This window comes from Macaca mulatta, chromosome 6 (assembly GCF_049350105.2).
Source record: "Macaca mulatta isolate MMU2019108-1 chromosome 6, T2T-MMU8v2.0, whole genome shotgun sequence".
Lineage (NCBI taxonomy): Eukaryota > Metazoa > Chordata > Mammalia > Primates > Cercopithecidae > Macaca > Macaca mulatta.
Genome location: NC_133411.1, coordinates 35,861,044 through 35,881,112, shown reverse-complemented (window position 1 = coordinate 35,881,112; position 20,069 = coordinate 35,861,044). Strand labels below are relative to the sequence as shown.

Sequence of the window (20,069 nt, the reverse complement as noted above, 5' to 3'; positions counted from 1 at the left end):
TGAGCCACCGCGCCTGGCCTAGATACCACTTTTTTCTCCTCCCTAAGCTAACATAGGAATAAATGTCACTTTTTATCTTTTTTGTTTGTTTGTTTGTTTTTTCAGAAATGACAGTCTTTTATACTCTACCTCTGAAAAATCATAATTTGCGATATTATTCTTCGGACTGCATTGCTTCTTTGAGGCACAGTCATATCAGAAGATATGGTACTAACTATAAGAGTATAGATGCCTTGTCTTATATAGAAATTTATCTGAAGAGTTTATTAGTAAAGTCTAAAGTGAGCGAAATGATAGGTTGATAGAATCTTTTTCAGATTAATGTGTATCCAAGTTAAAAGAAAACATCTTTAGTAATTCCAAATAAGGAAAAGTAAGTAAATATACAATATTGAAATTTCATGTTAACAATTACAAATTTTATTTCCCCCTGAGTACAATTTCTCAGTATGTTAGATAAACAGATATTAAATGGAAATATCCTCCTACTTCCTTAAAATATTTTCCAACCACAAATCTACAGATCCAAGTGGATAAGATGTAATAGATTTTCTAACATTTGTAAAATAAATACATATTACTTTTATAGTCAGGAAAAAAATGAACTATACAATTCTCAGTAAGACAACAGAGGATAACACGTTTCTGTCTCTTTGACTGGAATTAATATAAACTTAATTGGGTAAGAAGACTGGTTATCTAGCAAGCTCTTATCTTTGTCTCTTTTTTAAAAAAACTTTTAAAGCACTTTTTATTTGGAGCAATTTAAGATTTACAAAAAAGTTGTAAGATAGAAACCTTCACTTATTTATCCTGATGTTTACAACATATGTAGCCATTATACATTTGTCAATTGGTAAATTATTACCATCTAAGTTACAACTTTATTCAAATTGTGACAGTTTTTCGAATAATGGCCTTTTTGTGTCCCAGGATCCAATCTAGGATATTTCGTTATAAATAGAGAAGTTCCTGAAATATAATTTTTGGCATTTCCTCAATATTCTGCATTCAGGAAAGAATGAGGAGAATAACAGGTAGAAGCTAGTAACTTCTACACCTTATTTATTTTTGAAAAAGTTAATTTATTTTTTAGTCGACAAATAAAAGTTGTATATATTTACCACATACATCATGATGTCTGCAAATATGTACATAATGTGAAATGGCCATGGAGCTAATTAATCTCATACACTGATCATTTTTTTGTGATGAAAACGTTTAAAATCCACTCTCTAAGTGACTTGCAGAATCTAATGCGTTGTTGTTAACTATAGTCACCATGTTGTACCATGGATCTCTTGAACTTATTCCTTTTATCTGGATGAAATGTTGTATCCTCTAGCCAACATCTCCCCAATAACTCCCACCACTCCCCCAATTATTCTACTCTCTGCTTCTATGGGTTCAACTTTTTTAGATTCCATAGAAATAAACTGTCCCTGCTCCCCCACACAAGACACTCGCTCTGTCACCCATGCTGGAGTGCAGTGTCCTGATCCTGGCTCACTGCAACCTCTGCCTCCTGGGTTCAAGTAATTCTCCTGCCTCAGCCTCCTGAGTAGCTGGGACTACAGGTGCCTGCTACCGAGCCCAACTAATTTTTGTATTTTTTTCTTTTCTTTATCTTTTTTTGAGACAGAGTCTCACTCTGTTGCCAGGCTAGAGTGCAGTGGTGCAGTCTCGGCTCACTGCAATCTCTGCCTCCTGGGTTCAAGTGATTCTCCCTTGGACTACAGGCATGCACCATCATGCCCAGCTAATTTTTGTACTTTTAGTAGAGATGGGGTTTCACCATGTTGGCCAGGATGGTCTCGATCTCTTGACCTTGTGATCCGCCTGCCTCGGCCTCCCAAAGTGCTGGGATTACAGGCATGAGCCACCAGCCCTGGCCTAATTTTTGTATTTTTAGTAGAGATGGGGTTTCGCCATGTTGGCCAAGCTAGTCTTGAACTCCTGACCTCTAGGTGATCCGCCCACCTTGATCTCCCAAAATGCTGGGATTACAGGTGTGAGCCACTGCACCCAGCCCTCGTCTCTTTTTTTTTTTAAATGAAGAAAATCAATTATTGGTTTGTACATTTAATTTATTCACTCAATTATTTTTTAAAAATTTTAAATTATTATGGATACAATCTAGCTGTACACATTCTTGCTTTGTGGGGTCCATGCCAGAAAAAATAATCAAGGGGTACTTCATGGTGAAAAGGTTGTGAACCAATGATTCAGAAGTATATTCTGTGTTACCCAGAAGTATATTCTGTGTTATATAACTTAAAGCAAGTCTATCAGGTATCTTAAAATACAGTAACAACACTAAATACAGAAAGGAAATACCTTGAAGGGTGGTTCAGCAAAAAATACTGATTCCTTTCCTGAAAGTGGCGTCGAAGTTATTGATCTTGGGGAGGAGACATCACTCAACTAAAAAAGAAACAAAATGAAAATCATCAATAAAGAATATATCCTTCAAACTCCTCTTCTCCAGTGCTGAAGGATCAACCTGTTTAGCCAATGCAATGAAATCTAACAGTAAGTATCCTTGGCATCAATTAATTCAAGGGTAGGATATTTTCAATGCAGTTCAGCTACTTCAAATACTTTCTGAAAGTTTATAGAATATAACTTTGCTCCTATATTAGAATCAGTTTTTTAAAAAATCTATAAAACTTCCATTGCAGGTTAAGAATATTAATAAGTACGCTAACATACATTTAAAAAATACGAGATGAGCTATTCCTCTCTACTATTTAAATATGGATTATTCTCTTTGTGGCCTATGAATTTTAAAATAACAAATCTCGATGTGTTTTTACATGCCGTTACATAGATTACTGAGCTTCCTCCTCTATACAAAGGTCACTATAAGCTCAGAAATGAAAACTACTTTTAATATTAGCCAACCTTAAATGCAATTAGAAAGGCAAATACATTCTAGCAATGTTTCAAGAAACCAACTGAAATTCATTTTAACAATTGCCTCACTGGCTACTCATTCTCCCACCCCTTACTAGATCTTTTAATATAAGGAACTAAAAATAAATTGAACTTAAGGGAAAGTTTCTGTGATAAAGATTTTGAGAAATTTCCTTGAGCCTTTTCAAAAAGAGCCTGTTAGATTCTGTTTTTTTTTTTTAAATAGATAAGAATCAACATTATTTCCATACTAATCATCAAAATCCTTCTTACCACAATTTGTAATTTAAAACTGCTAAGGAACATGTTAAATATGCACTTAAAGGTCAGTTCTAAAACATTCCTTTTTGGTCTAAACAAAATGACAAATTTATGGCTTTCTTGTGGTGCGTTTATTGACTGTTTGTTTGCTTTTGTTTTTACCTGGGTAGGACTGATAGGAGGTGGTGGAGCTTTGCGTTTTTTTGGAGTTCCACTTCTTTCTGAGCTTATTTTAGAGACTTGGTCATGCTGAAAGTTATCACAGTCCAAAGAATGGAGGTGGGTTAGTTTGGTTAGTAAAGTCTGAGCAAGTAGCTTTATCAAACACATGAGAAAAACCTCAAAAGTTCATGCATTTCTTACTTTATCAAAATCTGAAATCTGCTACCAACCTAAAAATAAATAATATGCATGCGCAAGTATTCTTCTAGCAGCCCGTGCTTTAATAGCAAGAAAATAAAAACACATAAGACAAAACCAGATTAGGTTGTTGTGGGGAACTGGGAAAGTAGAGGTTCAGGTCTACTACAACTTAGAATCCAGAATACGATCATAGCCAGCTTTCTCTATTAATGAAAAGCAATGGTATTTCCCACATGTCTGCATTACTTCCATTCCTTTTCTTAAAGACTAAATATGAGGGGAAGAGATAACTTCATTTTTGAAGGCTACTGATAAGTAATACAGTTACCACATAAATTTCAGTATTGAGTCTTTGCTGTTTATGATTTCTTCAAGCATGTAGATGTGTAAATAAATACATAAAACCAAACACACACTGTTCGTCCAAAAAAAACAGATAGTGACAATATATTTTTAGAAAAAACTACACAGTAACAGGGCATACTCAATTTCTACTTTGTGTAACACTACATGACATTCTAGAAAAACCCTAATTAAAAAGAAAAAGCTAACTTCTCTTATTTTCATTAAATAGCTAACGTTTTCTGGCTGTAGCTCTATAGCTCATGTGATATTACAAGTATTTAAAACAGTGTTATTCAGTCACAGAGTTTAAGCCACATCAAACATTTTCACACCAATAGGAAGTATGAGTTAGTACATTTCAGAAAAAGATGAACATATAAGTAGCAAGTTTAAAGTTACATGCTTTTGAAATAAGGCAAATTATTAAGAAAACCTTTACCTTTTTTTTCTTTTTTTTTGAGATGGAGTTTCACTCTTGTTGCCCAGGCTGGAGTGCAATCGTGCAATCTCAGCTCACTGCAACCTCCTGGGTTCAAGTGATTCTCCTGCCTCAGCCCCCTGAGTAGCTGGGATTACAGGCATGCGCCACCATGCCCGGCTAATTTTGTATTTTTTGTAGAGACAGGGTTTCTCCATGTTGGTCAGGATGTTCTCGAACTCCCAACCTCAGGTGATCTGCCAGCCTCAGCCTCCCAAAGTGCTGGGATTACAGGCATGAGCCACCGTGCCTGGCAACTTCTACCACTTTATAACAATGACTCATTTATTCAAAGATAGTTCAGTCCTTAAGTATTTTCAATATAGTCTTTATTACTTTACCAGTGGACCAGAGTGGTTAAATCTGAACATTTTTAAATTCCCACAAGCATAAATGAAACATAAAAGCCGCCCCCAAAGATAAATACCTGCTTTGGTTTTGTTGGGGTCTTTAAATCTATAGAGGAAAAAGTGAAAAAAATAACTATAAGAAGCATAATGATTCATATTCACTTTGGGTGGGGGGATACACACACATACACCATATATAATATTTTTTAACACTCCATTTGTCTTCAAGAATATGTTTAAAATAATAAAATATATCATATTGCACACATTCCTTTATCCTTTGGGGAAAATGGAGTGGATAAACTTAAAACAACATTGGCTATTTTCTTTTACATACCAGCATCCTGAGAGATTTTTGATAATAGAAGGCTTTGAATTCCTGCATTTTCTGAGAGTTTGGAATAATGTAAGGCATTGTGTCCAAGAGAATCTACAAGGTTTAGGTCTGCACCCTTTTTAATTAAGGCTTCCACGACGTTAGAGCTGCCAATCTCGCAGGCCAGCATGAGAGCAGTCCTAAAGGAAAAAGGAGATACAAAATTAGTACTAAGAAAATGTAAAAACTCTTTCTTGGGAAATCAGTTGTCTTAAAAAAAGAGAAAAGAAGAATAAGTGCAGTTAAACCTTTATTACACTTAATCATCGGGGAATTCGAAGTGGAATGCTATCAAGATGAAATTAGTTTTTGTTTTTTTTTTTAAAAAACTTCAGATTAAATCAAAATATTAAACCATATTTAGTCAAACAACATAATCTTCTTTCTATACTATTTGGCACAATATGATACGATTTAATTGACTGGCATGAATCTTATCCTTGTTTCACCTCAAGCATTTTAAATAACATATATATTTCTAAGACCATTTCTCCAGATCAACCAATAGGTTTATTTTATTTTGCATAGAAAGTCACAGGAAATTGTTTATTCACATCAGCATTTCATAGTCTCCTCAAGGACTTAGCCAGCAATGATGTCCACAGATGTCTGGGGAAAATTGCTTTAAAGTCAACATAGATTCTTGATTATCAAAAACAGTAGAACTTGCAAAAGGGAAGAAGTTAAAAATCCTTTATAACAAATGATCCAAAATATAGCTGTGATATTTTGAAATACTCCCAGAATGTGGATATCACTGAAGTCACATGATTTCTGCCTAATTCTGGGGTACCTTCCACTTTTGTTCCTGGAATTGACATCTGCTCCATGATCCAGGAGAAAGTGACAGATCTCACTGTGACCATTTTGTACAGCAAGAAGCAGCGGTATATTCCCATCCTAGGAGACAAATTCAGATTGAGATTTTAACTCAGGCACAAAATGCCAGAACTGCAAAAGTCAGCCCCTGTTTTTTGCACATTTTTCTCCTGACTTGGACTGCTGATCTAATATCTGGTCCATCCTGATATTCCGTACCCCCATACAGTCACAACTATATGTTGGCACAACTCTTGTTACGGAATTTTACTGAATGCTAGCTTTTACATAGGAGCTCCAGCTTCTTGGGGCTGCTTGTGCCCTTGGCTATCACTGTTTGGGTGATCACGAGAGAGGGCAGAACACAAAGTGTGTAAAGGCTCAAGGCAAGTGTACCGGGTATACTGAGGGATGGTGCTGGAGAAACGAAGGGCGTGTCTCCCCACGACACCAGAAGATCCCACTGCCCTGTATGCAACTTCTTCCCAGTGCACTAATGATTATGTATCCTGCCATTCCACTCTTACTAGAAAGTGTACCCTTTAGTAATCTTGCTATGTATCAAAATATAACATAAATTAAGAGCCTATGTCTATTACTAACACATGACTAGATAAAGAAATGGATAGAAAGAATAATTATGTCATGACAATTGCAACCCCTTCGGGAAAAAGGAAATCTAGGTCTCCAACTCATATACAAACTATGTCAGGTGGATTAAGCATTTAAACATTACAATATAAAACAAATGATGAAAAATACTAGAAGAATATACATAAGTATTTTCTGTAATCTTAGGTCTGACACAAACCATAAAGAGAAGTTGTTATTCTGTTTTTTTTCTGGAATATACCCTATAAATCCATCCACAGTGAGTTTTAAGGTAGAAGCATTCACTAGGCAAAGGGAAAAGATGTTACAATATATCCAACTATTGAAAAATACAAGCGCTGCTTAAAGATTGAGTATTGTCATAAAGAATTTCAGACAGATTTCTGGGCACTATCTCTGTGAAGTTAAAATACTTTCTGCTTAGGAAGTACTGAACTTCAAGGAATATGAATTTATTTACAGATTCTATCTAGTCACTTCACAGTATCTCCATCAAATATAAGTGTATGCATGTCAGTTCTCATGCTGCAACATGAAATTTAACCCCATAACATAACCATGTGATAGGTATATAAATTTATTCTCAAAATAGTCTGGCGAAGTTAAAATAGCCTAGCAGTGGTCTTCAAAGTTGGGAGATTCTGCTTAGAAGGTATCCAAAGTGATAGATGGGGTGCAGAAAGAAAATAGTAAAATTTCTATTTAGACTTATTTTTTATTTTTAAAAATCCAGAAATTAAGCTTTATTTGTAATTACATTGATGGTAGAAAACATGTATAGCCGTAGAAATAAATATACCTATACAGGAAATATAAGCTGCAAAATGTGTTACTAATGCTTTAGAAGCCAGTTAACCTTCTTCCCAGTTTAGGGAAAACAAAAAACAAAAAAACAAAAAAAAAAACCATGCAGCTCTCTGCCAGAGCTCATTTAATTCGATATAAACACACTCTTTGAGGCTGAAGCAAATCTGACCGATTTTCAATGTGAAAACAAAATATAAAAACTGTTCTTGGAGTTATTTCTAAAGAGAACTAACATCAGAATCATCTATTTCAGAAAAATCAGATTCATCAAATGAATCTTCAGCCAACAACTCTTTGAGAGTGACGTTAACATCACACATACAAATGCTACATTTTCTAGGATTTGTCATTTTCAGCAATCGAGAATTACTATATTTTGTAAATGGAAATACCACTACTAAAAACAGAATGCTATAAATAGAATAATGTCTCGTTTCCAAAGCCAATATACTAGAGCTTTGTGAAAATACTACTAATACAAATGAGATATTTCGTGGCAAAGTTATCTTGAGGTAAATGCTGCATCCCCAAACACCACTGGTGAGTATTCTTGGGGCAAATGAGAAAAGGATTAAGAATAATACATAAATCCATTTTGCAGAAGATAATCTAGGTTGAAAGCAATAGAATTTTGCCCAATAGTTAGTTGTCTAAAGCAGGAGTCCCCAACACAGGGGCTGCAGACCAGTACGAGTCTGTGGCCTGTTAGGATCCGGCTGCACAGTGAGGAGTAAGTGGCAGGCGAGGGAGCATTACTGCCTATAAGATAGCAGCAGTACTGGAATCTCATAGGAACACAAACTGCATTGTGAACTGAGCATGCAAGGGATCTAGGTTGTGCGCCAATGCCTGATGACCTGAGCTGCAACAGTTTCATCCTGAAACCATCCCCACCCCCATCCATGGAAAAACTGTCTTCCCCAAAATCAGCCCCTGATGCCAAAAAGGTTGGGGACTGCTAGTTTAAAGTCTCAGTGACTCCAGAGGTATCCCACTGAGTTTTAGAAACCAGTGTCTACCTCTGCGTCTAGTGACCACCTGGTACTTACCAAATCTTTGAGGTTTATGGGGCTCTTATGTTCGCAGAGAATCTGCACAGCTTGAAGGCAGCCCTGTGCCGCTGGGGGAAGGAAAATATAAACACCACAGCCAGTCACACAGTTATTCACAACCAGGGGTATCAAATACTTAGTTCATATTCTACCCATTCTACATATATTCACTCTAGTTGCATTGAAGAGAAATGGTGTTAGGAAGGTTCAGAGTGAGGTGTTTAAAATTACTGCTTAATTTCAGAGTTATGCTGGCCTAAGGCCAATGACTGCCAGTTGCCTTTAGGCAAATATTTGGTTCAGGTTTTCACAGGACTTAGCTTTTCCACAACTAGCAATAAAACCCATGTGTAAACCTAATCACTCATAGTTTAGTGTCAACGTTTGTCACTTGAAGTTGTGTAATCGTACTAAAACAAAATGTTAGTAAATAAAATTGACTGATGTTCATAATAATCCTCAAATCAAAAAGTCTGTATTACACATTACCTCATATCTACAAGTGCTTAGGAATATCTGTTAGTTTAAAAAGAAACCTTAAATTAGTTAAAATATATTAATCGTGATAAAATTCAGTGGTTAGGTGGCAAAGCAACTGATGAATTCTAGGCATATGCCTCAGTAAAACTCTGTATGTTTTACAAACAGAGTAAAATGGGAATGTCTAGAAATGATGACAGAAAAGAGCACCAGGAATAGTATGGAAGGTTAATGGTTTGAATAAGGAAAAAGAAAAGTTGGTGTTTCCATTGGCAGAAGAAGACAAATAGGAGAATGAAAGTTACCTGCATAATGTAAAGCTGTTTTCCCAGAGCTGTCAACACTTTCGGCTGGGCATTTAGACTATAAGACAAAAATAAATACATCCATATAATAAAATACCCTGCACCAATTCTATTCAGTTCAGACTTTTCCTGAAAGGTATGATGTGCCTTATAAGCAAGACTATTAACATAAATAAGCCTCAACTGCTGTGTTCCAGGGGCCTACAGTCTCCTATGGAGAGGAAGACTTATGTCTTTGGGGTGGGCAAACTCTCCCCTCTTTGCTGCTTCACCTCTCCGTGCCTCTCCTTCCCTCATCACTCCAGCACTCCACAGCTAATAGACATGCTCCAGGCTCTCTCATCTTGATCCTATCTTTTCCCCCATCTCCTGCCCTTTCTTCATGAAACCAGCTTTCTCCTAAGGATTACCCACATCAGTCCAGGCACCCTCACCTCCATTCACTCCTGAAACCACTGCAGTTGGGTGTTCCCTCTCGAGTCCAAGGAGATGGCCTTGGTCAAGGTCACCAACAACCTTCATGTTTCTAGTGACAATAAACATTTCTGTTCTCCTCTCTCCAACCTCTCGGCTCCTAGAGCCCTGCTTGGCTCATCTTATTCTGCTTTTCCTCTTGCGGCTCCTCCTCTAGCCAAACAGAAAACCTCAGGGCTCCTCAGTGTTCTTCCTCTAAGCTCTTTTCCCTGGTAAGCTCCTCCACACCCACAGCCTGAAATATCATCGAGAAGAATGGACGCTAGTGACTCCCAAATGTGGAGATCCTAACAGTAACAACAATAACTGCTATGTAAGTATTAGCTCTCATGTGCCACGCACTGTTCAAAGAACTGCTTTAGGTCCCCTAACAACCCGAGGTAGATACTATCATTACTCCAACTTGCACATGAAGAAACGGAGGCACAAAAAGGTTGATAATTTGCTCAAGTCGCAGTAAATGGCAGAGCCAAGATTCGAACTCAGACAGGCTGGGCTAGGGCCTGTATTCTCACTCAAACACAACAGTTGTCATCTTCAAGCGCTAGGCTTGATAACCCACTGCCTACTTCCCATCTCTGCTCTGATGCCTTATTAGCATCTCCAAGGCCCAGCCAAAATCTCTGGTTTCCCCTCCCCAGTGCCCCACCTGCTCCTCCCTGACTACCTTCTCCATCAACAGCATCATCATGTCTAGGCATTGAGCCAGAAACCAGCGACTCAGCTTTGATTCCTTCTCATCCTCCTTCCCCTCCCCGCTGCCCTCGTCCTCCTCCCATATGTAGTGGACCACCATGTCCTGTCAATTTTTTTCTCCAAAACTCACTTCCAATCTACCCTCTACCCTTTCTTGTTCCTGACATCCTTTTTTAGGACAGCGTCTTCTCACTTGAACAGCTAAGGTAGCCCCTGGTAGGTCTCCCCAGTTCTGCATTTTCCCCCTTTTTATCAATTCTCTAAACAATTAGAATTCTTTTTTAAAACTGTGACTCTCACTGTCTACTGAACAGCCCCTCACAGTTCCACGCTGTACTTAGGATGAACTGCAGTGAAGCCCACCATGACATACAAGGCCCTGCATCCTGTGCTACTTTCCTCCTTACTTGCTTTGCCCCAGGCCCGCACACTGGCTTTCTTCCTTCCCTGGCCAGCACCTTTCTGACCTCAGGTCCTTTGCACATATTGTTCCATTTGCTTAGAATGCTTTCCTTGTGGATGCTTGCATCCTTCGGAGGTCTGAGCTTAAATATCACCTCCTTCACGAGGCCTCCCATGAACCTCAACCTCTCATTCCTCTCTTACAGAAACCCGTTAGCTTCCTTTTGAACTGCTGTGCAATCTGTAATGTTTATTTGTGGATTGTTTACCAGACTGGGAGCTCCACTGCGATAGGGGCTGCTGTTTGTCACTGCTTGACACGATGCACAGTGCCCAGGAAACACAGTATGAGAAAGGGCAGGAGGAATAGCTGAGGGTTCAGGGAGGGAGACAGCTCATTTGTTTTTTGTTTGGTTTGGTTTTGTTTTTGAGATGGAGTCTCACCCTGTCACCCAGGCTGAAGTGTAGTGGTGAAATCTTGGCTCACTGCAACCTCTGCCTCCCAAGTTCAAGTGATTCTCCTGCCTCAGCCTCTAGAGTACCTGGGATTACAGGCATGCGCCACCATGCCTGGCTAATTTTTGTAATTTTTAGAAAAGATGGGGTTTCACCATGTTGGCCAGGCTGGTCACGAACTCCTGACCTCAGGTGATCTACCCGCCTCAGCCTCCCAAAGTACTGGGATTACAGGCGTGAGCCACTGCACCCGGCCTGAAAGAGCTTATTTAAATTTGAAGAATCTCAAAAGGGTCTATTTGTGCTCATTGCCGTGAAAAGGAAGAACTTTACCTTGGTAACCACTGGAGGGGGGAATGGCTCCAGCAGACAGGCAATAAGAGCAAAGGCCTGGAGAGCTCAGGGAGATCCATAAATGCAGAGGGTATAGGAGCGGGGGACAACAGGAGGTAACGGGGATCACAGCACAGAGAGCCTGGGCTACTGAGACAAGAGGCGAAGAACTGGCTAGAGAGCAAAGAGGAACAGGACCTGGGAAAACAGCCCAACAGGAGGACATGGCTGAGGTTTTAACCACCACCCAGGAAGAACAATCTGGATGGTTTGGCAGTGAGAGGAGGTAATAACACACTACCACGCTAGTGAAATGTCTGCCCTTCCGTGGTAAGAAGAATGGAGATTAAGTTACGACTTACCATGCTTTGGCCTAATTTTAAAACAGCACAAGGAACTGTTTAAAGGCTTCAAAGATTCTGAAGAAAAACCAATCCATTTGCATAACCAGATATAAGATTACATTAGAGACTAGAATATCTGGTTCTTGCCCACGAGAACATCCAGCTTGTCAGGTTAATTCTTCCTTTAAATCAGAGTCAGATGCAAAGTCTGGATAGCCAAGCCAGAATAGGAATGGAGATTTCAAACATAAATCAATTACTTAAAAATTGAGGTAGGGCCAAGGATATGGAGGCAGAGCACTTGAGCAATGATTTTCACTTATCCGGAGTGTCTGGTCCCAGTAGAGGCAGGTAAGAAAAGTTCTATTTTAGTTGTCTTCAAAGGGAAGCCTCATAATACAACATCACAGACATTAATCTCTTTTTCTTGAATTTAGCTTCAAAGACCTGTTAAAGTTAAACATTCTTGGAACTGGCAATAGCTTGCATCACGTAACGCAAGACAAGAAGCTGTGTGATCAACAGACCAGGACAAGTTGAAGAATGTGACCGCATTTCTGCATTAGAATTTCAAAACCAAATTAAAGCAAGATGCTGGGTCCCACATAGTGCTTGTTAAGGCCAAGACAACAGTTCAACAGAACAGACAGTACAAGCAAACACGTATTTTATTGCTCTATGCTGTTCCTGAAAACAGCCAGCTTGCATTTTGACTGGCAACAACTGGATGTTACCGTATAGACGGCTGTTGGGCGTTCATTAAACATTCATCTTTAAAGATTGATGGAAATTGTCATTTTAAGGGATCATTATAAACTTCCTGGCAAGATTATTGAACTAGGGAGTTGGCTGAAAATTATAAAGAAGAATAAAACCAAGGACTTAAACAAAACCCAAGAACTAAAGCTCATCAAGTTACATATGAGGAAATAATGGTTGAAATTTTGCTTCTCAAAGAAGAGCTGCATTCTACTAATGATTTAACAATACTTGGATACTAGAGATCCTGTGTGGTAAGGATCTCCAACAGCTTAGAAGTGGATGTTTTAAAAACTTACACTATTTAGAGGGTGTAAATCCTTCAGCAAAGAAAAGGAGGAACTAAATAAAGGGGAGAAAAAGGCTAGATCCCAAAAAAGACACTCCAATTTTGATTAGATCCTCTTCTCTGCCAGTGGAGTTGCTGTGGAGATAATCTCTTCCTTGGCTATCATTTCAATCATGAAGCTTCTTAGGAAACACAGGTTTGGGGACAGTATTTAAAGGAGTGGGTATGGAGGGTGTGTTTGTTCTTTCACAAATACGATTACTTTTAAATTGTAAAAGAGACACATGTATAATTCTAAGTAGTCACCAGCTTACCTGAAGGAGCTTCCTGATGCATTCATGGTGGCTGTTCTTGGCTGCAAGGTGTAAGGCGCTGTGTCCTAAATGGATTTTTTCAAATAATAATTCTTTTAAAAAAGGTCACACTTAAAAAAAAAATCTCTTTCTTATCTGTGAGAAGACAGCTATAAGGAAATAGGTTATTCTCGAAAAAAGACAGAACTGTGGTTTTTTTTGGTTTTTTTTTTTGTTTTTGGAGACAGGGTCTCACTCTGTCACCCCGGCTGGAGTGCAGTGACATGATCATGGCTCTCTGCAGCCTCAACCTGCTGGGCTGAAGTGATCCTCCCACCTCATCCTCCCAAGTAGCATGCCACCACACCTGGGTAATTTTTGTATTTTTTGTAGAAATGAGATTTCACCATGTTGCCCAGGCTGATCTCGAACTCCTGAGCTCAAGCAGTCCTCCTGCCTTGGCCTCCCAAAGTGCTGGGATTAGAGGCATGAGCTACTGTGCCTGGGCTGGAACTGTTTATTCTTGAGAGTGGGGAGAATCGAGCATCCCCCTTCCCACCTACTGGATGACATTCACAGGCTCCAACTGCCGTTCTCTTGGGGTACGAAGCAGCTCCAGGCTAGACGCTTGTGGTGGACTCATGATAATGCAGCTCAGCAGCTCTGCTTTCAGCTGTCTGTATGTTTGCCAAATGTCCTGTGTCCACAAGAGCCATGCCAGGCTACGCCCACCACAGGCTGAGGAACCCAGTGAAGGCAACTCACGAGCCAGCAGAATACATCAAAGATCCACACACTTCAGCCCCTACTTTGGACATCTCATTTCCGCCTCCTCTCAATGTACTCCAGCCCTGAATGGAAATTACCTGGAGTTTTCTGAATTTCAAAGTTCTTATATAGAAGAAGGGAGAGAGTTGTAAAATTCTCGGTGAGATCTTTCCTGACTTTCTCGTTTCAAATTCCAATTTCTCCCTAACTCTTTTAACCCTACTCACTGCTTTCTTTATCCTTCATAGCACTTAGCAGCTTCTATCACTCCCTTTTACCTCTTTCTCTATACAGACACACACTTATATAGATAATTGCTTTTCCCCCTACGAGAATCTAAGCTTGGTGAGGACAGACACCCCTGCTGATTCCCTGCTGTTATCTCTAGTATCGACAACACTGCTGCGGCACAGTAGGCTCTCAATACGTTTCTGTCCATCTGAATTAGAGGGTATGCTCATTTCAAATGTCTGGATTGGGGGACCTGGGGAGAGGGTCAGAGCAGAGGACCTGACCACTGCCACACAACACAGCACACCTAGTAAACTCTTAATCCTGGATTTCCCAAACTATTTGACCCAATATAACACCTGCAGATAACTCCCATACTTTAGGATGTGCTTAAAGCACTTTCTTAACCTTAGCACCACTGACCTTATAAGCTGGATAAAATATATAATATATGTTTTATATATTATAACCATACACATTGATTAAAGGGTATCATAGAAGAGAAGGCCACCCAAAAATCAAAACCAAAGCTAAACCAGCAACTGGAGATGCGAGGGATAGGTAAGGGCTCTCCAGTTTTCCTCCTTCTAAGGATTCATATTTTCATATCTGAGCTGCTCACTCTCCTAAATCTCTTTTCTTTTATGAGAAAAGAAGTTTTATTAGGAAAGTCAAGTGTGCAAAAGGATCAGAGAACACTCAAGATATGTGAGTGGAACAGAAACTGCAAATCATCTTTTAATCTCTGTTTTACCTCCTTCTACAGCAAAACCTTGCATTTTTATTTATTGAATAAACAAATAAAAACAGTGAATATCACTGTTTCTATGTACAAGCACATTCTGAGTTTTAAACAAATGCCTTACAAATGAAGTTTTGGAACACATCCTGATTGTAAGAAGGAGGCTGTTTATGCTGTACATACAGTGCATTAACTTGTCCTTGTTATGGACTAAAGCTGTTCTGCATAAGCAGCACCCACTGGAAACAGGCACAGTTCTCCGAAGACAAGACGGTTGGGAGATGTAAACAACTTATAAAATAACAGGGTTTCTTTTCACTTTGAATAAGTGTTCTAGTCAAACCTGGAAGTGCCAGGTTTCTATAGAAGCAAAAATTCTTTTATTCCCCAGCCCTGTGATGTTTTTCTAATGAGCAACACAAAAGTACTTTTCACTAAAAATAGTTTCAAAATCCGAATGACGCATCATTCCCTGAACACTATAACACTGAAGCAAGAGGTCTCTCGTCGCTAATATTAACACAAAATTCTCTCTCCAAATGCAAAATTTTCTGGACAAAATATTATTTTAGTGACAGAATCCAACTATGATGAGACAATGTATCTCTGACTCCCATATAGCTGTGGATCTGTCTAGAATATCAGGAAGCAATTTCCCTACAGGCAAATAACAAGGGCAACCCTAAGTGCATTCCAGCAGAATTCTGCCTGCGATAAAAGACTAATGATATTTATAAATTAAGAGTCTTGGACTATTACAGGTAGTCTAAGAACCCTATTACTTAAAGGCTGTCTGAGGAGAATGGCCCAGCTGCTCTGGCCATAGGGCACCTTTCCCTAAAACTACCTCAGACTGTGACCATGTATTCAATTCTTAAGACAGCTGGAAAAAAACAGGGAAGAATTAAGTAATATCATAGAGGAATCACTAATGGGACTATAAAAATACTTTTCAAGTATATGTGAAAAATGTTAAAACCAGTGAAACCATAGGATACAAAGATATGGCTAACAAATCCCAAAGGTGAATGTTTCTTAAATAGTTAGAAATAAACTATTTCTTAAATAGTTTCGGATCACAATACAGCAACATTTAAAAATAAAGATAATTAAATGACATTCAACTAGATATAAAGTTTTAAAATATTTTCTTAAAAATCAGTTTTTGAATGCAGAATATGTTTAAACAACAAAGTATAAATTGATTTGTTTTTTATTTACAATTTTAACTATATTTAACCATTATTTTTGGAATTCCTCATCTTCACATCAAATTTTTATCACTGAAGCACAAGTCCATTCACCTTGTTGTAGTTCCAGGAGAGATAAAATCTGATTGTAAAGGATTTATTTACAATAACCATTCTTACCAATAAATACTTTTATGAAATTATCCCTTAGTTTCTCCTTATTTTAAAAGTACAGTGTAGATTTGAGGCCAGGCATGGTGGCTCACACCTGTAATCCGAGCACTCTGGGAAACCGAGACGGTTGGATCTCTTAGCCCAGGAACTCAGAGACCAGCCTGGGCAACATGGTGAAACCCCATCTGTACAAAAAATACAAAATTAGATGGGTGTGGTGGCATATGCCTGTAGCCCCAGCTACTCAGGAGGCTGAGAGGTGGGAGGATCACTTGAGCTCCATCTGGGCGACACAGCAAGACTCTGTGTCAAAAAAAAAAAAAAAAAAAAAAGATTTGCACAGTGTTTTACACAGACACAAAAGATGCTTTGGGTATGTGTATCTTCCTTAAATTTTATTTTGATTTATTTATTTTAAAAATAGAGACAGAGTTTTGCCATGTTGCCCGGGCTAGTCTCGAACTCCTGGGCTCCAGTGATCCTCCCAACTCACCCTCTCAAAGTGCTGGGATTATAGGTGTAAGCCACCGTGTCTGGCCTATGGGTATATTTGAAATATTCTCATGGCCGGCCAGGTGTGGTGGCTCGCACCTGCAATCCCAGCACTCTGGGAGGCCAAGGTGGGTGGATCGCTTGAGCCCAGGAGTTTAAGATCAGCCTGGGCAACATGGTGAAACCCCATCTCTACTAATATTACAAAAATTAGCTGGGTGTGGTGGCACATGCCTGTAATCCCAGCTATTCAGGAGACCGAGGTGGGAGAATCACTTGAACCTAGGAGGCAGAGGTTGCAGTGAGCTGAGATGGCGCCAGTGCACTCCAGTCTGGGTGACTAATTTTTTTTATTTTAAAGATACTGAAATATTCTCATGGCCAAGTTATGCTGATCATTATATATGGTTGGCCTTTTGACCTCTTCATACATGAGTTAATAGCAAATAAATTCCCATAAATCATGAATTTATTGGGTATAATTTGCAATTATATTTGAAAACACCACATACTCTAAAGTGCCTGAGTTTCAAGACACGCTATCTTTTGTGCCTTCACACAGTGTCAAATTTGAGTGGGATTAAAGGGTGTCATAGAAGAGAAGGCCACCCAAAAATCAAAACCAAAGCTAAACCAGCAACTGGAGATGCGCGGGATAGGTAAGGGCTCTCCAGTTTTCCTCCTTCTAAGGATTCATATTTTCATATCTGAGCTGCTCACTCTCCTAAATCTCTTTTCTTTTATGAGAAAAGAAGTTTTATTAGGAAAGTCAAGTGTGCAAAAGGATCAGAGAACACTCAAGATATGTGAGTGGAACACAAACTGCAAATCATCCTTTAATCTGTTTCTACCTCCTTCTACAGCAAAACCTTGCATTTTAAATTTTATTTATTTATTTATTTATTTATTTGAGATGGAGTCTCACACTGTTGCCCAGGCTGGAGTGCAGTGGCATGATCTCAGCTCACTGCAACCTACGCCTCCTGGGTCCAGGCAATTTTCCTGCCTCAGCCTCCCAGGTAGCTGGAATTACAGGCGCCCGCCACCACGCCCAGCTAATTTTAGCAGAGACAGGGTTTCACCATGTTGTTCAGGCTGGTCTTGAACTCCTACCTCAGATGATCCTCTTGTCTTGACCTCCCAAAGTGCTAGGATTACAGGTGTGAGCCACCACACCCAGCCAAAACTTTGCATTTTTAACTGGTAAAATGGCTGCCCAGAAGTCCCCAGCTCCCCATAAAGCCAGATATGGCTATGGACCACATTCCCTGTGCATCAGATCTGGGTGGAAATGTGCAGGTGCAGTGTGTGGGCCACACTTGCCTTTCCCTTACTGCTGATGGGACACAGGTTCTGGGGAGTCATCCTGGACCACTGGGACCCAGTAATACCATAGATGGGAGAGCAACAAGGTGAAGGGGCCCAGGCAGAGCTGCCATACCAGTGTGGGACTCACCTGAGCGGGATACAATGCTATCTTGTTTAAGCCCCTCTTATTTAGAAACTCTATCACATAGTATCCGATGCATATGCTTGTTAATAAAGGGAGTCTGGAAGCTAGTGCCTGTGGTAATGCTTCTATTTAATTCTATCTCATACTCCAGGGTGCTAAATGCAAACTTAAAAAAAAAAAAAAAAAGACTAGGAGTCAATTTTACTATTTGCCTAGGAGAAGTGTTTTCTAAAGAAACAGATATAATTGCCTATTCTTACTGCAATGAAAAATGCCAGACAAATAATGTGAGTCTAGTTCAGAGATGGTCCAGCGAGCCTGACCGCTGATTTTCCCATCTGGTCACTATATGCCTGTGGGCTAGTTGGCAAACTAGCAATTAAGGAATGGGAGGAGGCCGTGCGTGGTGACTCACACCTGAAATCCCAGAACTTTAGGAGGCCGAGGTGGGCAGATCACTTAAGGTTAGGAGTTTGAGATCAGCTTGGCCAACACGTGAAACTCCGTCTCTACTAAAAATACAAAAAATTAGGCGAGGTGACAGACACCTGTAATCCTAGCTACTTGGGAAGCTGAGGCAGGAGAATCACTTGAACCCGGAAGGCAGAGGTTGCAGTGAGCCGAGATCAAGCCATTGCACTCCAGTCTAGGCAACAGAGCGAGACTCCATCTCAAAAACAAACAAACAAACAAACAAACACAAAACAAAACAAAAAAGGGAATTTGGGGAAAACCCAAAAATCAAAAACCTAAGTCATGTTCTGGAGTCTTTCCTTTGGATTTTCTTTTTTGATTTGTAGGTGTGGTCACTGAAAACCTTTAAAAAGAAAAAAGATGTAAAACCTTTCAAAAGCCCAATGTATACAAGATAATAAAGATGATCTGGCTGGAGTAGCTATAATCATGATAATACAGTAGGGAAATGCAGTGAGCACTTATGTTAGCCTGACGCTGCCAAGACGCCCACACCAACCATCTCACTTAAGCCTCAAACCTCCAAGGCTATATAAAATGACATGACTGTCGATGTTGCACCAGAACTACATCCAAGGCCTTATCTTCTGACAGCATTTTGCTCTTAAAATTGCTTGTAAAGCATCCATAAAAATTCTCAGATTTCCAAGCATTTCATGTAGAAAAACAGCTTTTAAAAATGCTAACAGATTCTTGCTTCTATAACTTAAATTCAGTCAAAAGTTTAAAAAGTAGGAAATTATACCAATTTGACCATCCTGAAGACATTAATCACAGACAAAAAGAATAAAAAGAGCCAGTGTAATAGATTTTGAAAGATGGTTTTGTGTGTGTGTGTGTGTGTGTGTGTGTGTTTTGTTTTTTTCAAAAATTCTACAGGGCAGGATTTATGGTAACAGATCTTTGTACCAGTTCTCACTGGGTCTTGAGATTGAAGGTGACTGCATCTCAGTAATAAAGTGGCAAAACTTAAGGTAGGTTCAGTGAAAAGACAATACCTGTAAAAGTTAAGCCATTTAATTCATCCCTTAACCACCACAACACATGTTTAGGACTAGTGATGACCACTAAGCACTGTTACTCATGTAACCTCATCCTTCCCTTGTATTCAGATATGCTTTCTTAAGAGGGAGAGTGAGCAGGTGGGTATTATAGCCAACAGGTAAGACACAGGCATGGGAAATAAAAGCCATTACAATTTAACCTGTTTATTGGGACAGAAAAAAAATGAGAAGTGTTTTTCAAGATGCGCTTTTTTCCATGCAGTGTTCTTCTTCTTTTGTTCCTGTGTTCTCTTTGCATGCTTTCAAGAAATCATGGGAAGAAGCTGGTACC

The 20,069-nt window shown here is 39.2% G+C and overlaps 1 protein-coding gene across 13 annotated transcripts in view; it reads right to left on the bottom strand.

The window, feature by feature from the left end:
• Positions 1-20,069, bottom strand: part of RAI14 (retinoic acid induced 14) — a 174,247-nt gene that overhangs the window by 15,067 nt on the left and 139,111 nt on the right. For 8 of the 13 annotated variants that reach the window (XM_078004647.1, XM_015139828.3, XM_001089532.5 and 5 more), the window contains 8 exons: positions 13,232-13,296; positions 9,165-9,222; positions 8,377-8,447; positions 5,883-5,989; positions 5,051-5,229; positions 4,791-4,819; positions 3,340-3,426; positions 2,338-2,424 (listed from right to left, as the gene is read on the bottom strand). In XM_078004647.1, coding sequence (XP_077860773.1) covers positions 2,338-2,424; positions 3,340-3,426; positions 4,791-4,819; positions 5,051-5,229; positions 5,883-5,989; positions 8,377-8,447; positions 9,165-9,222; positions 13,232-13,296 — 683 coding nt within the window. The remainder of the gene's footprint in view (positions 1-2,337; positions 2,425-3,339; positions 3,427-4,790; positions 4,820-5,050; positions 5,230-5,882; positions 5,990-8,376; positions 8,448-9,164; positions 9,223-13,231; positions 13,297-20,069) is intronic. The other 5 variants (XM_078004650.1, XM_078004652.1, XM_002804334.4 and 2 more) reach the window with 1 other exon arrangement.